The 15882-nt window shown below is 38.6% G+C and overlaps 6 protein-coding genes across 6 annotated transcripts; 3 read left to right on the forward strand and 3 right to left on the reverse strand.

The window, feature by feature from the left end:
• Positions 1–535: 535 nt before the first annotated feature.
• GCK72_024579 (uncharacterized protein) lies at positions 536–3090 on the forward strand (the record flags this gene model as incomplete). The annotated part of the gene is made up of 10 exons (XM_003117582.2): positions 536–735; positions 1080–1177; positions 1253–1379; positions 1426–1541; positions 1589–1778; positions 1825–1981; positions 2038–2210; positions 2262–2410; positions 2460–2633; positions 2975–3090. The coding sequence occupies 10 exons, from the start codon at positions 536–538 to the stop codon at positions 3088–3090; spliced, it is 1500 nt and encodes a 499-aa protein (XP_003117630.1).
• Positions 3091–4748: 1658 nt separating this feature from the next.
• GCK72_024580 (uncharacterized protein) lies at positions 4749–7046 on the reverse strand (the record flags this gene model as incomplete). Its single annotated transcript, XM_003117728.2, has 6 exons — positions 4749–5174; positions 5233–5814; positions 5883–5994; positions 6044–6115; positions 6199–6241; positions 6959–7046. 6 exons carry the CDS (start codon positions 7044–7046, stop codon positions 4749–4751), a joined length of 1323 nt encoding a protein of 440 aa, XP_003117776.2.
• Positions 7047–7847: 801 nt separating this feature from the next.
• Positions 7848–8305, forward strand: GCK72_024581 (uncharacterized protein; the record flags this gene model as incomplete). Its single annotated transcript, XM_053735940.1, has 2 exons — positions 7848–7896; positions 8151–8305. 2 exons carry the CDS (start codon positions 7848–7850, stop codon positions 8303–8305), a joined length of 204 nt encoding a protein of 67 aa, XP_053579506.1.
• Positions 8306–8839: 534 nt separating this feature from the next.
• On the reverse strand, positions 8840–9891 carry GCK72_024582 (uncharacterized protein; the record flags this gene model as incomplete). The annotated part of the gene is made up of 4 exons (XM_053735941.1): positions 8840–9299; positions 9349–9506; positions 9556–9825; positions 9880–9891. 4 exons carry the CDS (start codon positions 9889–9891, stop codon positions 8840–8842), a joined length of 900 nt encoding a protein of 299 aa, XP_053579507.1.
• A 2119-nt stretch (positions 9892–12010) lies between these two features.
• On the forward strand, positions 12011–12469 carry GCK72_024583 (uncharacterized protein; the record flags this gene model as incomplete). The annotated part of the gene is made up of 2 exons (XM_003118123.1): positions 12011–12059; positions 12312–12469. The coding sequence occupies 2 exons, from the start codon at positions 12011–12013 to the stop codon at positions 12467–12469; spliced, it is 207 nt and encodes a 68-aa protein (XP_003118171.1).
• Positions 12470–12971: 502 nt separating this feature from the next.
• On the reverse strand, positions 12972–14211 carry GCK72_024584 (uncharacterized protein; the record flags this gene model as incomplete). The annotated part of the gene is made up of 5 exons (XM_003118366.2): positions 12972–13184; positions 13439–13524; positions 13569–13718; positions 13766–13895; positions 14053–14211. 5 exons carry the CDS (start codon positions 14209–14211, stop codon positions 12972–12974), a joined length of 738 nt encoding a protein of 245 aa, XP_003118414.2.
• Between the last annotated feature and the right edge of the window lie 1671 nt (positions 14212–15882).

Raw genomic sequence — 15882 nt, forward strand, 5'->3', positions numbered from 1 at the left:
TCCTTGCTAATTCCGAGGCCTTGATCAATGCTCATCATTTTTTCTTCATTCCTCCTACATTCATGTTTGCTGATACCCAGGATCAAATGTAAATATTAAAATTTTTGTGCATCCTTCCGCATTCACATTCATTTTCTCTTCTTTTTTTCCAATTGAGTATACATCAGTGCTTCTCTCATCTTCTACTTTCAAGAAGTATTGAAATGAGATGGTAGTTCATGATGGCCAGTCAGCGTGAAGATCATCAAGCTTCACCCCTATGAATTATTCATAATGGAACTTTGTCTGTAAACCTTGACGTTTGAGAAGATAACACTTTTATAGCTTTTCAATTCTGTTGTCTTGTGATTTCATTTTCAATTTTCTCTTTCTATCCCCCTTATACCAAAACATTTTTCAATTTTCAATATTTGTTTTTCACTCTTCAAAGTCTTAGTCTTCAAAAAATTTTCTGCAACCGTCTTCTTATTTCGTCTTTCCGTACCCAACTTATATAACTTTCGCTTCATAAAATTCAATTTCATTTCAGAACAAGATGGCCAAACTTTCCAAGGAGAACCTGCTGCTCTTGTTCACGGTGCTTGGTGTTGCGATCGGTATAGGATTGGGCTACTCGTTGCGAGACCCGAACCAAGCTTGGTCAAAGCGACATCTCTCTTACCTTCGATTTCCCGGCGATCTGTTTGTTCAGATGCTAAAAATGCTCATTTTGCCGATGATCATGTCAAGTATTATGTGAGTTTGTTGCCATTCGAAACAAATGCCATAGACACAGATACTACCCTCTTGACGTTTTTCGGCTTGCTGATCTCTCAATGACCCTCAACTCTAGGAGGTTTTTGCGCGCGCGGTCGGCCCTCCAGTGTTTGACACATTAACAAATTGTTAGGGAAAACTTCTAGCAAGCTACATTTATCAGACCAGAGAAACTTTTCAGGTAAAGTATGCTAGAGTGTTGAATTCATGGGGCAGGCAAGGCAAACCTTATCGAAACAGTAAGAAGCAAACTTAACAGGCTGATAACGATAGAAATCTATACAAGTTATACTGCATTGAAACAATCAACATATACATTTCAGTACGAGTTTGGCTTCACTGGATTCTGGAACTGCCGGTAGATTGGGAATAGTATCTATGACCTACTACACTTTGACTACTTTTTCTGCTGTCTTTCTCGGTAGGTTTCATCGGATCTCAAGATGACTACTCAACAATTGGAATTCGCTTACCTTTGAAAACATAAGCCTTTCAGGAATTGTACTGGTTACTTTAATCAAACCTGGAAAATGGACGACGACGAACGTTGAGGATCTTGTAGGGCATGTGAAAACCACACCATGCGTTGCTACCGCTGTGGATACCGTCATCGATCTCATGAAGTTCGTTTTCAGATTTCCACGAAAAGAAATTACTTTAATTGTTCAGGAGTTGCTTCCCAGAAAATCTTATTGAAGCCACTTTCCGTTCTCAAAAAGTATGTCTGAAGTTCTTCAACGGTACTACCGAAATCCCACCGGAAATTGCTATGACCATGTCACCAGGTCTTGTTATCAACAGAATATGAGGAAAAAACTTGATTCGATTTCAGAACAACGTGCTCAGTTTACTGAAGTTCCAGAAAAGATTGTGTCTGACGGTATGAATATTCTCGGTTTGGTCGTTTTCAGTGTTGCACTCGGAATTGTGATTGGAATCATTGGAGAGGACGGAAAACCAATGAAGAACTTCTTCAAGAGCCTTGAAGCTTGCAGTATGAAGTTGATCGGCTGGGTTATCATGTAATACTGTTACATGTGTATTATGAATATGCATTCATGAGTTCAGGTACTCACCAATTGGAATCACTTTCCTTATCGCTGCTCAAATCGTTGGAATGAAAGATCCAGGACAGGAATTGCATCGTTTGATGGGTTACGTCATCACTGTTATTCTTGGACTTCTTATCCACGCCTTCGTTATCATCCCCCTTCTGTGTGTTGTTGTAAGTTAACCATAATCATAGTTTTTGTGCAAATGCTCAATAATTATTTGTTCCAGCTTGCTCGTCGTAATCCAATCAAGTTCGTTGGAGGTATGGCTCAAGCTCTTCTCACTGCTTTGGCTACCAGTTCCAGCTCTGCCACTCTTCCACTTTCCATCAAGTGCTGTGAAGAAAACAACAAGGTCGACCCAAGAGTTACCCGTTTTGTTTTGCCACTCGGAGCTACTATGTAAGTTCCTATTTCAGATAAGGCCTCAATCATCTTTTTTTTATTTTCCAGTAACATGGATGGAACTGCCCTTTATGAAGCCGTCGCTGCCATTTACATCTCTCAATGCGTCGGAAACGATTTGAATCTTGGAGAGGTCATTCTTGTGTCTTTGACAGCCACCCTTGCCAGTATTGGAGCCGCCGGAATCCCTCAAGCCGGTTGGAATTTGAGCGCAGAACATCATCATGATTAATTTAATACTTTCAGGAATCGTCACCATGATCATGGTCCTTATCGCTATTGGATTGCCAACCAACTTGTTCATCCTCATCTTCCCAGTTGACTTCATGCTCGACAGACTCCGCACCACCGTCAATGTTCATGGAGATAGTATTGCAACTGCCGTTATTGAGAGACTCTGCGAGGATCAATTGCAAAAAGGTATGGGCGATGAAAAGAAAGTTTTCAGTGATAGATATCAAGAACAAATTTACAACATCCATTCAGACACCCATACGAAACATTTGGAGGAAAGTGATGAACAAGTCAAGTTCATTTGAAAATCATGTAGGGAACACGGATTGAGTGTCTAATTCTAATTTATGCTTTTGAAAGATTTCATGACTAGTAACTACGCATGTGAATTCTAAAAACTTAAAATTTAAAAAAACGCTACAAAAATAAGTTTGGCTGTAATCTAACTGCTTCTTATTAATTTTGCGGTTTTCTTCTTACAAAATTCAGTTTACATTTCAATAACTAAATGACTATTATTGTTACAGGAGGACATCATCATGATACCAATGACCAAGGCTACAGCATGCTCTCAACCAACGCTTCCCCGGACCCAAAACGAATCACCATTGGAAATAACTGCGAGAACTCTCATATGTTGTAAATTATCTTGGCTAGCGCTTTAGTCAAATCTCATAACATCGTTTCAAATTCTATCTGAAACTTTTGAATACCATCTAAAAATTTGAGAGCCCACCTTGTAAGCCTGTAGTGGTGTGCACTTGTATTGGTGCTCAAAAGACTCATTAATTTCATTTCAAAAAATATGAAATATAACCGTATCGGTAGTAAAAAGGATATTTTTGAAATCTTTTTTTCGATGTCTGAACCACTGCAGACAAATTCATCTACAAAACAAGTATCTAAGAAAACACTCATACAGGCTTACAGGCGGACTTTCCTCCCATCCAATTCCACCATTATTTTGTTCATTCATAATCGACCTATTCCAAGGTAGCAAAAAAGCAAAACACATCATTTTTTACTTCTTGGTAAAAATAGTTATCTTTTGAATAGGTCCATAACAATATACAGTTACCAGTAAAGCTCAGAGCAAAATAACTAACTAGAAACTCTATTTTGTTAAATTCATTAACTTTCTGATTATGTTTTTGAAAAATTACGACTTTTCGAATCCCTTTACGAAATTTGATACTTCTGAGTACTGTATACCATTTTCCGAAGGAACTACAGCTCGAGATATCATATTTCTTAATTTTCTAACTGACGCTATATTTTATCTCAAATTATTTATAATTTTTTTTTCTCAAATTGGTTTTTTATAACTTTTTCATAAAAAGTTATGAGAAATCTTATTTCATTATTTTTTCTCTGTGTGTTCACCCTCTTTCTAGTGTACAGTCTTCCAATTCTTGGTATCAACTTTGAAAATCTCGGTTGTAATTTCTAAACCCAGTTTCTCCCGATTTCTTTTTTATTTTCAACTTCTCACATAACAAAACATGACTTTCCAAACTGACCATATGTTCCCTTCTACCATTTTTTCTAACACTTTCCCCGTTTTTCCGTGTTACGAAAAATTGGCCATGTCGTTTCTTGAAATTGACTCCAGATGTGGTTTCCATCGCATAATAATTCATCACGTTCCAAATATTTTTGAAAACTTATTAGAAGTGTGATTTTCTAAGCAAACATTTGGTAATAATATATTAAGAATTGTTCATCTTATCCTTTTCCCACTATATTTTCTTCCATTTGTCCCTCCGATTAGTTTGTTACACACATCAAACTCTGGCGTGTCATGCCTGAATTTTCTCTTCTCTTCCACTTTGTCTCAAGAAATTCATCAACTTTGCTGTTGTAAGCAAATTTCTCTTTCTGCTTTCACATTCAATTGTATTTTTTTCTAATAGTTAGATCCCAATTATTATATTCAAATGAATTTACACCATAATTAGATATATTTTCCTCTTTCTCTTTTCTTCTGAACTATGGATACACTTTGATAATAATAAATTCTGTATTTAAACTCTGTCCTGTGTTGTCGAAACATCGAAACACAAAATTCTTATCAAAATCACGCCATTTTTCTGTTTTCCAATAATTCTTTTGGTTTGAAAATAAAGAATGCGCCTTCAAATGACAAACGATTTACTGATAAGAACAAACCGGAGAGTATGCGAAAAATCAAAAGAAAGTAAATGCAAGAAGGTTTGGAATAGCAGATGATGGATTTTTTTGGGTGGATTTTATTAATAAAATCATAAATGACAAACAAATTTGGGGAAAAATACAAAGTATTTATTCGACAACGACCTCCTCTCCAACATTTGGGTCTTCGATTTGTTGTGGCTCGAAGTCATCAGTTGGGACGGTGAGTGGGATGAACTCGACTGGAGCTCTGGCTCCCTCGACCTTCACCTGCTCGACGTACTTTGGTGGTTCCAAGTTCTTGCGGATCTGCTCGAGTTCCTCATTGGTCTTGCGTCCCCACTCTGCTGGTGGTCTTCCACTTCCGCGGACGAGGGAGGCTTGCTTTTCCGGCTCTTGGTTCTCGAACAAGTACCGACGGTCACCATATGATCTTCTGTCGGTTTGACGGTCGAATTTGGAAGCAGTGGTGATCTTTGGTGGGTGAACGGATGAGGCGGCCTCCTCTGGGTCAAGTCCCTTCTTGAGAGCCTTGTTACGGGCGGCTTGGCGTTGACGCTCGTGCAACTCCTTCATCTGAAAACAAATCAAAATGAAAATCAGCTTTGGAATCCATCAACTAGGCTCAACTTACGTCATATTCTTGACGTTCACGTCTCTTCTCCAAATCGTACTTCTCAGCCTCGAGCTTGACGATACGAGCGTGAAGGGTCTTGATTCTCTCCTTCAAGTCGTTTGGAAGAAGTCCAGAGACGTCTTGTTGACGGCATACGGCCGCCAAGAAGTTTCTCTTGGCATCCTCGAGTTGTTCCTTGCTCAAGGTGTCCTTTCCTTTTCCTTGGGCCAAGTTTCCGAACTGAGCGGCTTGGTCTCCCTTGGAGGTGACAGTGAAGTTGCGCCCAGCGCCTGCTTCGACTCTTCCGTTGAAAGCTCCAGCCATCATTTGCTGACGGCGAACCTTCTCCTCATTCTTGCGGGCCTTCTCGGCGTCAGACTTTGCCTTGCGATCTTCCTCTTCCTTTCTACGGCGTTCGTCATCTTGACGTCTTCGTTCAGCAAATTGACGCTCGTCCTCTTCGCGTTCAGCACGACGCTTCTCTTGCTTCTCCTTAAGCTCACGGAGTTCTTGTTCGATTTGCTCCTTCTCAAGGACACGGCGTTGCTCGTAGTCGAGAAGCTTGGCGGCTTCCTCTTCCTCGTGACGCTTCTTGGCAGCCTGGAAAGTAGCAAAATGAGTGAAGAATTAGAAACTAATTGTATCACTCAAAGACTCCGACGACTTACCATCATGGCGATCTCAGCCTCAGTCATCTCTGCTGGTGGCTTTTCCTCCTGGACTGGAGCACGACGCTCCTTGACCTCTGGTGGAGCAACAACCTCCTCCGTGGTCTCCTCTCTGGAAAATAATAATTTTATAACAAGTATAAACCTTCCATCAAACTCACGGCTCCTCAGCCTCCTCGACTGGAGCTTCTTCGGTCTCCTCGACCTCTTCCTCCTCTACCTCCTCATCAGAGCTGAAAAAGTATTATATAAATCAGTAGAACTAAGTTTGTCAGTTAAAGAAATTTAGGACTATATCAAAGATAATTATACTTACTACACTTCCTCTTCGTCAGACATGGCTTGAGTTGGATTTGGTTCTGAAATAAAATTTAAATTATATATAAAGTGAGAAGATCGGTCATGAAAGGTAAAAATAAGTTATAATAGAAGTGAAGAGAAGGTGTAAACCGAGTCTGTGTCGGGTGGGATGTTGAAAACAAAAATGAAGAGATATGAAAGTGCTTGCTCCGGGAGGCCGTCGTTGGCTGCCAAGGAGGTGGAGCTGGCGGGAGCTAGAGACCGGGATCTCTTCGAAGAGATAGAAAAGTATAACATACGGACACAATCTGTGCTGTAAACCTTACACCTACGCAAAGCGAGCAGCCGCTGCCATCGCCTCTCTCACCGATCCCTTCTCTTTACTGATCCCGACGGGTCGTCTGCGTTTCTCCAGAATTCCCAATCATCTTTGATGTGTTATCGTGAGAATAGGGCATCATGTTTCGATTCGAGGGCTCGATATATTTCCGAATCACCCATTGATTCGCGAAACGTCTTTTCTCTTTTTCTCTCAAATATCCCTCTTCTTCCAGGACGACAAAACATTTGTTGAGGTCCTCCTACGCTGACAATGAGGGGGGACCAAGACAAGATAGATGATGATGAGAAGTTGAGACAGCTAGCAGGAAGAAAAAAAACAAAGCATAGTTTAGACTGAACATTCACGTCACTCAAAAGCGGAAAATCCGAAAGTACGCCCGGTGAGATCTTTCCACGTTTTGGTGGAGATAACAATATGATTGTGACTATATTACCAATTGAAATCAGGATAACATGACACGGAGCACAAACGCAATGCACATATTTCAAAGCCTGCTCATAATCGAAGTAAATATCCGGCATAAACATGTAGATCAAATGTGTTCACTTTTAAGATGATTTTCTGAACTTTCGCATATGCACCTTCCATTTTCTGTGTAGATTACGACCCATCTCCGAGGATCAAATTTATCAGTTTGTGTAATATTTCACATTCTCAACGCACAATCGTCAGCTATCATCTTTTTGTAACCGACTCCTTTCAAAAAATTCACTTGCCAACACAATATCTGCAGAAGAATACAAATGCCGGAGACTTGACATGAAAACAATAGAAATTTTGTCTCATCTTAATGCAACACGTGGTTCTTTGTAATGTTCATTGAAATTCATAGTAAAACTCCGTGTCGTGTCGGGATACATAATGATTGATTACCGCAGCAGGTTCACTGAGCAGTTCGATTGGTGGAAATAATTAGATTAAGTTTTCGAAGAAAGTTGGGAGATAAACAATAGATGTTTTTAGTCATCGTGTACACATATGAGGAAAACATCAAAATATGGTGCTTGTAGAAGTTGCGTCCATCTAACTAGACCAAGATCACAATACTATTGTAAGAGATCCAAAGCATTTTTCATGACAAATTTTTGTTTTTAAACATATTCGACAGAACAGGCACAAATAGATTCTATTCTGTTCTTTGAAATTTATTTATGCTATAAATAAACGCGTTTGTACAAACCGTGACAGGAATTTCAATTAAGCTACAGCTTCTGTGAATGGGCGGGGCCAACTTCTAAAAAAGAAGTCGCATTCAGTTGCAGTAACCACTTTTTGATCTCATCCTCAATTTTATTGCATTGCCCTGCAATTTATTTTCAAACATGTCCCCCAGATTCATCACAATTTTACTCCTTATTTGTTTGGTGTCTGGTAAGTATTCGCAATATTACAAACTTGAGAAGCATCTGCGTAGTACCCTCGATCTTTTCAGAAGTTTGTTCCGCACATGTTACTAGTGACATCTAAGAAAGGACACGAGGTGACAGGCGGATGAAGTGAACTTGAAAAGTAAATATCTAATTGAAATTTTTTCTGAAGTGACGTAGTTAGACCAAAAAGAGGATAGCACAAAATTATGTACTTCTGATTATATTTTAACGATCGAAACATCAACAGTATTACAGGAGTCACCGCGAAATTTCTCGCCGTGGTGGATGAAACCGACGTAATTCCAGAAGAGCCGTTGGTCGAAGAAGAACGTGAAATGTGCTTCTGTTGCCGAGCATTCGTCTGTCGTCATCAAACATGTCCTTGTTCCAGATTCACCGCACTATTCTGATGTTTTCTTGAATTTTTTGCGTCGAATTGTTTTTTCTTCTTTCAAATGTTAATAATATTTCTGGAAATTTGAATAAAGATATACCAACTGCTTCTTCTCCTTTTCCCTTTAGCCACTTAACTCACAACGATAATTTTCTATCTCCAATTGACCTAAAACAATCTGTTTAGTTCTTCGGCAGTAGATGCATATTTTATACCAACAAAACAGTATCTAAATTTAGTTCCCCAGTACAATATTTTGTCAAAAAAAACTAAAAAGAAAATAGGAATGGTGTTCACAGAAGATGGGCAGAAGAATGCAATACGGGGGATTATTCGAAAGATACGCAATATAGAAAATGATGGTTATCCCAGAAAACTAACTACCAATACAAATGTATTCTGAAATGTGATATTTTTTTGAAAAGAGTTTACAATTATGTAGGTTGCTTGGTTCAGGTGGATTAGGAAGGTATGACATTTGAAAAAAAGATAATACGAAAAAGAAATTAAACTCCGAAGAAGATGTTTGAAGGAATGAACCACCTAGTCATTAGTATCTGCTACCCGACGAGTTCTTAGATGATTTATTCGAGTGATATGAGCAATATTTCAACACGCATCTGTCCTTTTCCGCTGGACGATAGTCTTCCAATGGAGAAGCTCTCAAGAAGTGTGCCTTTCCATCGAAGACGTATACGACATAGTCCATGTCCGTGTTTCCACTTGCTTCTCTCTCAGCAATTGCTGCATCCACAATCTTCTGACGTTCTGCAAGACGCTTTTTCTCTTTTTCTTCCTTGATACGATCCTCTACAGCTCTTCTCTTCTTATCCTCCTCATCACGCTTCAGCTGAAGAAGTCTGAGTTCCTTCATGTCATTTATGAGTTTTTCCTTCTCGATAGCCAACTGCTCCTCATATTCTTTTGTGCCTTTTATAAATTCCTTGAACTGTTGTTTTGGAGGAGCCGCCCTGTTTACCGTTGGTTGACTGAGCATTTTTCTGGCCAATCTGAAAAAAATAATTATTTAGTCTGATGAACCTCGATAATCAATCTCACTCTCTCTCGTGTTCTTCATCTTCAGAATCATCTTCAGGTTCATAACTTTCGTCAACTCTCAAGTTTTTTGCTTGTCTGCCTGTACTGAGGTACTCTGAAACCGCTTGCGCAAGTGACGGTCCTGTCGAGCTTCCTTCCTCCGGGATTTCGTCAGTTGCCTAAAAATCAGAAATCAGAGCGTTCTTCCAGCAATGCGATGTTACTTACTGTGCTGTTACCGCAGTTACCACATTCTCTGGTGAATCGTATCTTTCTGACATACTTGGTTCGTCCTCCTGAAGTCGACATAGATCTCAGCTCCTCAGTTCTGTCCTTCCAACTTTGAGCTCCCAACGCTTCCGCAATTTGCATGTTCCGTTCAGTCAATGTGGCAAGATCGGGCTCCTCATCCTCTTCACCTCTTCTGATCATGGAGCTTCTGATTCTTTCAACAGTTCTGGCGTATCGTGGATCGATTTGTCCTCTGGCGGTCCTTCCCTGAAAAATCATACAATCTTCTGCGTTGACTGAATTTAAACTATCTTGACTTACTCTTCTACTCATTTTTCCTTCTGATTTTCTTGTTTAGCACTGCACACAGTCCGCACCTAGTCGTCTGCTCGCACGGCCCTAGAAATCAATACCTGTTAGTGTTGAATAATCGGTCTTTGGCCAACGCACCTTTTTCCAATTTATATGATAATTGAGATTTGGTGGTGGATACGTTGTCCAAGTTTTCGCAACCAAAATTCAAGGAAACCCCTGAAAATCGAAAATATATATTATGCGATTTTTGGAAACTTATTGATTATCACGGTTTTGAAGCAAACATCAAAACGAGAAACGAGAAACGAAAAGTGAACTGCCATAATGATTACAAATGTATCAGTGACAAAATATCGACCGATTCGCTGCCAACACATCATGAAACCAAACGGAAAAAAATAGAAAAAAACAGAACGTTGAAGGTTACGTATTATATGAAAAGAGGAGGAAAAGGGTCGGTGGCAGAGGCAGAAGGCTAGAGGGAAGACGGCCAAATAGATGGAAATAGTGTTGAAAAGGAAGAGGGGCAGACCGTGGCAAGGGAGGAGAACAATGTCGGGGAACCTTCGGGCAAATGTGTACTGGTAATTTATCGACGGAAGGAGGTTCTAGGACATGACTCTCTCGAATAATATATCCCTTTCTTTTTTGGTTAAACGGTTTGATGAATGAGGCTTTGGACAAGGGAAGAATTTTTGTGGGGAAAGAAGAAGATAAATCGAAATAAAAAAATTTATTTCGGAATTTATATATAACAGTGGACATGAAGTAATTATTGAAACATATCGAAGCTCGGATTGAAAATGTTTATATCAACTCTAATCAGGCCAGAAAATCTGAAATGTTGATCAAGAATTTCTCAAATTTGGATTGCCGAATTTTCAGTTTTGAGAATATTCAAAATATTGGAGGGTAGTGGGTTCAAAGTGGGTTCAAAGTGGGAATTAGTGTTGGAACAGGTGAAAACTGAAAATCGGGATGTTTCCTTCTCGACTTTTCTTCTGTACTGGGTATCAAGTCTTTGAAAACCTGACACAACCAATGAAGTCAGTATTTCCTGAAATATTCAAATTTTTTTGGAATTCTCTGCCAAATTTGAGAAAAAAACACATACATATGAGGTCATATTTTAGTATGAAAAATGAGAACACCAATCCGGAAAACCCAATTTCCCAGAAATGTCAGCTCGTAAAGAGTTTGATTCTTATTGTATGAGTCAAAAAGTCGGAATTTGAGTTCACAATTATGCTCTTTTTTCATAAGCGCGTGTTTATTTTTATATCAACTTACCCTACCAATAAAAAACAAAAGCAGAGAAATTGTATATATGAAATTTGAAGTGCCTCAATTCAAAAGAGCTGTTTTCTGCTTGTCGTGGCTGTAGCTCATGGTTGCATAGCGTCGCCTAGCAGCAATAAAGCATACTTCTTTGCATTTTATCGATCTTGTTCTTTCACATGAATGATACAGCTATAAGCTTAAGACGGAAATCTGCTTGGTTGAAAAAGGATTACTTGCGCTCAATGCCCGCGAGTATTAGAGCAAGAGCATAAAAACAAATTATCGGATAATGGGACATGCTGGTACTCGTAATTTTTGCCAATAAAACGGAAAATTTGAAATATTTAAAATACTCTTGATTGCTGGTAATAAAAAAAAACGCATACTCTTTCCTGGCCATTTCAGCAACGGTTATAACCGGTAATTTCTTTCCAGAAGAAAAGTGTCTGTAGGAACGACCAATGTACTACAATACGTGATAATGTATTTCTGAGACGTACTATTGTGTACCCAAACTGGAATTGAACAACTTTTTCAATCAACAACTCTGCACCATAAACGTTCCCGGCTTTCCTATATATCGTGTTCTTCCTATAAATTTCTTTAAATTTCCCTCGCGGTACATCTCGTTGAAGTACCTTTGCACTTAAAAATGACGCCATACGTTTCAATTTCAACCGAACTCACTGCTTAGGGGCGTGGTCTGCTTCTAAAACAGGATCTCTGAGTTGTTGGAAAACGTTTTGAACTCGAGTCGAAGTCACACCCCCTTTTTCGTCACTTTGACTTTTTTCCGCCTTTCCAGCAATTTAGCTTCAAATTTGGCAACTCTCTGAGTTTCAATACGATATTTAAGATGACTACAAAACTCATCACACTTCTTCTCATTATCTGTTTTGTTTCTGGTAAGTGATTCTGGTTGCAACTTGGGAGTGTTAGGAAATAAGCTCATTTTGAAGAGTTAAAAGTTCAACATTTCCAAACTTGATGTAGAATGTAGGCGTGACAAGAAGACATGTTGAAAGAAATTGAAAAGAAATAGAAACTAATAGTAGAGGAGGAAGTTCATCGGAACTACTTTTTCAGAAAGTTTGAACCGACTTGACTGATTCACAGTCATGACTGATATCAACTTGAGCTCAAAATGTTATTTTCAGTTGTATGCAGCAAATTTGTTGCAATGATGGATCAATCGGATGTCGAACCAGAAGACACTATCGATTTGGAAGAGGATCGTAAAGTGTGCTTCTGCTGCCGAGCATTCGTCTGTCGTCACCAGTTATGTCCGTGTTCTCGATTCACAGCATTGTTCTAATGTGTCTCTTGTTCTGAATAAAGTGAACTCAAAGTGATGCTTATCTGCTCCTCCGCATCTCAAAATAACATTTCCAATCACATACCAAACTTAAAGCAAGAATGTTACGTCATTCTGAGATTGATGGCAGAACAATATACTTCTTCTTTGTTTCTTCCGCATTCGTCGTTTCCCCATCAGTATCTAAACGAGGCCGCCGGTCGCTGGGGATTAACTAAAAACGTGATTGAGACACTAAAAATGTAGTATTATCTCAACTCAAAGCTTCAAACAGCGTGTTCGAAAATATTCAAAATAAACGTCATTTTTTGAAGAAAAAATAATTTTTTATAAAGAATACTGAAAAAATAGAGATCGAAAATCAAGGGGGTTGCGGAAGGGATAGGTATGAAAAGTGTTGAGCATGGTTATATTGATAGGGATTTGCAGTCATCATCATCGTCATTAAAACATAAAGCTGCTATTACCAAACAATAATAGAATTCTGATTAACTGAAAGCAATTAACGTGACCGTGCGTTCATCGGGATGATAACTTCGGCTCCTTGTGTGGTTTCAGTAGTCGGCACACGTATACGACGGTGTCTAATGAGTTGCACTAGACGATCTTGAGACTGTTGCATTTGTTCACGGAACAGACAGAACACTGCACCAACATACGGGATCAGCCCACCAAGGAAGAATGTCCAGAAGCCAGATCCAATGCTGTATTCGTACTGGAAGAGTTCAAAGTAATTATTTCACATTTTCAACTTTTTCGTTTTGTGTAGCACTAAATTTCATGACTGCAGCGTTTGTTACTCTATTTTTACCACAAACATCTAAAAATATGAATCATGAGTTCATGCTTCACTGAATCGTGGGTGAATTCACGTAAACGTGAAATAGCATGTTTACATTCGTTTTCGTTTTACTCGGGAAGTAAAATAGTGTCGTCTGCATCCGGTATCATGATTTTCAGAAAACTTACATCTGGTTTTCTCAATTGTCGTGGTAGAACCTGGTCGGTGAACGTTTCGTAGATGATGATGAAGAGGAGAATAATCCACAAACCAACTGAAATTTAAATTTTATCTAGCATATCTGAGCTCAACAAGTACCTGAAATAACCATGACGTGGAACATAATCAACTTGTACTTCTCGACTTTCACACAGAACTTTAAGCTCAAACAGTGTCCAATCGTGTAAACAAGCCAGAACACTTGAGATGCTATGATGATTATTGACAGGTAGTGAGCCACGTAGATTTCTGAAATTTGAGAAAAATCACCATCTCAAACGATGAAAAAAACATACGGTAGGTAGCGTCATAAATGCGATTGAAAGCCATTGGGAACTTGTCCATTTTTTGTACATAGGACCAATCCAAACAACCGATTTTTGGTGGATCATAGGTTTTGTAGCAATCTAGATTTCGAACTCCTCTCTGAAAAACCGACTGATGAATTTTTTGTAGAAATTTGGATTTAAAAAATATAATTTTTATGGTTTTTTTACATTAGTTCTCAAACTGTAAAAAATATTCCGTTAAAAGTGACCAAAATAGTACAGAGATTTCATTTTTGCCCGAAAAAATCTCCCACCTGGAATTCATCGTTGTCATTCGGCCTGAATAGCACTATCCAGGCGTTGTTGATGTATCCGAATGACGTGAGCATTAGTGAGAACACTAAGAAACCAACAGATCCAACATACGTCAGGATTTGAGAACTTTCCGGAACACTACTCACGCTCCCCGGCATTTTGGGTACCTGAAAAAAACGTTTTTTGTGCGAAAAATTAATTGTGACTTCAAAAAAAAACGAAAAACTTTCGGATATTGAACGAAAAAGAATAAAGGAGAAAACTTGAGGTTTAGATACGTCCCTTGGGGAAAGTTAGCATTTTGACACCAAAACGGATAAAATCATTCAACTTTTAAGATGGGGATACACTGCTCGCTTCGTACTTTCTTTAAATATGTATGAATAGGTTTTGTATGGGTTTCTGTGAGGGTGAATCGATTACTCTTAACAGAACAATAGAACACAACTATTTCAAATCAGAGGACTAGTTTATAAAAAGATGTTCCCAAAAGAGGCAAGATTTATGCATATTCTTTCACTAATTCACAAGAACAGGGATATCTATACAGCTAGTGAACTTGCGTTTTCCTCTTTCTCATTCGCCTCCATCTCTTGTTAGATCGTATTGTCTGCCGTCGTGGAAATGTGGGAAAAAACGAGATAGAAAAGAGACAGTAAGAAACTCTGCATTCTACATCTCACAAACACTATTTCGTCGTGTTTCTGCATAAACTTCAATGAATCAACAATAGATGTGCGGAAGGCGCATCAATTTGAAGGCAAGGACGTTAGAAGTCAAGTTAATATGTTGAAATTAGACGTTTAGTCTACACTGCCTTTAGAGATACTATCTCGCGAAAAATGTCACCTTGCTTTCTTTGTTTCAAGAAAGATTCGAAATTTTCAAAAAATTTAGAACGGGCAGGTGAAAAGTTCGAAAAGCAGGTGAGTAAAACGAGAAGAGAATTTTGTGTAACTTTTCGTCCACAATCTCATTTCTCAATCTTTCTCTCACTCGTCCTTCTTAATAGTCACCGTCCACCGAGGCAATTCGCAAGTTGTAAAAAACTTTAAAAACAGCTCATTTTTTCATTAAAACAAATAACCCATAGAGAAGCTAGCCCTTCTTGCCGGTTCTATTTGTTTGATTTGGAAGTTCGTCCTTTTCTTCTTCACCGAAACAAAATTCAATAATGAATCATCAAAGAAATGAGAAACGGGAAAGAATGTAGATGGAGAAGAAGGTAATCCTCTTTTTCCGATGAAGTCAGAAAAGAAGCGGTTGCTATAGTAGCAAAAAAGAGCACATGTAGTTGAGAAACGAGTGTTGGGTGCCACTTGACTATTGACATTTTGAAGCTAAGAGAAAAGAGAAAACGCGTTGACAGATATATCTGCCCGATGAAGAATGGCTGATGGAACTTTTCCTGATTGAATTCGAGGTGATATGTCTTCTGATTCATTCTTTTTCCTCGAAATTAATCACAACAAAAAATCGTTTACGTTGGCGGATCGGAATTCGGAGAAGAGCCATAGTACTGTTTAAAAAGACTCATATTCATTATTTTCCTCATAGGTAAAAAAAATTGGAAAACCTTTAAAAATAGGTTAATGAAGAGAGGAAATATGCGGAGACCAAAAATACACAAAACTAAAAATTGAGTTCAGTAGTAAATGTATCTTATCATATCACTCGCTTCCACTCTTCCCATTTTATCATTTTCCTATTCAAGACACAACGTAAAATGAGGAATAAATATTTGAAAATTGTTTGAAATGTGATAGTGAACGAGTTAAATCCCGTGCACCTTTCTTTTTCTCTCGACAAACATTTCCGCTCATAATTAG

The sequence above is a fragment of the Caenorhabditis remanei genome, chromosome X, assembly GCF_010183535.1.
Source record: "Caenorhabditis remanei strain PX506 chromosome X, whole genome shotgun sequence".
Lineage (NCBI taxonomy): Eukaryota > Metazoa > Nematoda > Chromadorea > Rhabditida > Rhabditidae > Caenorhabditis > Caenorhabditis remanei.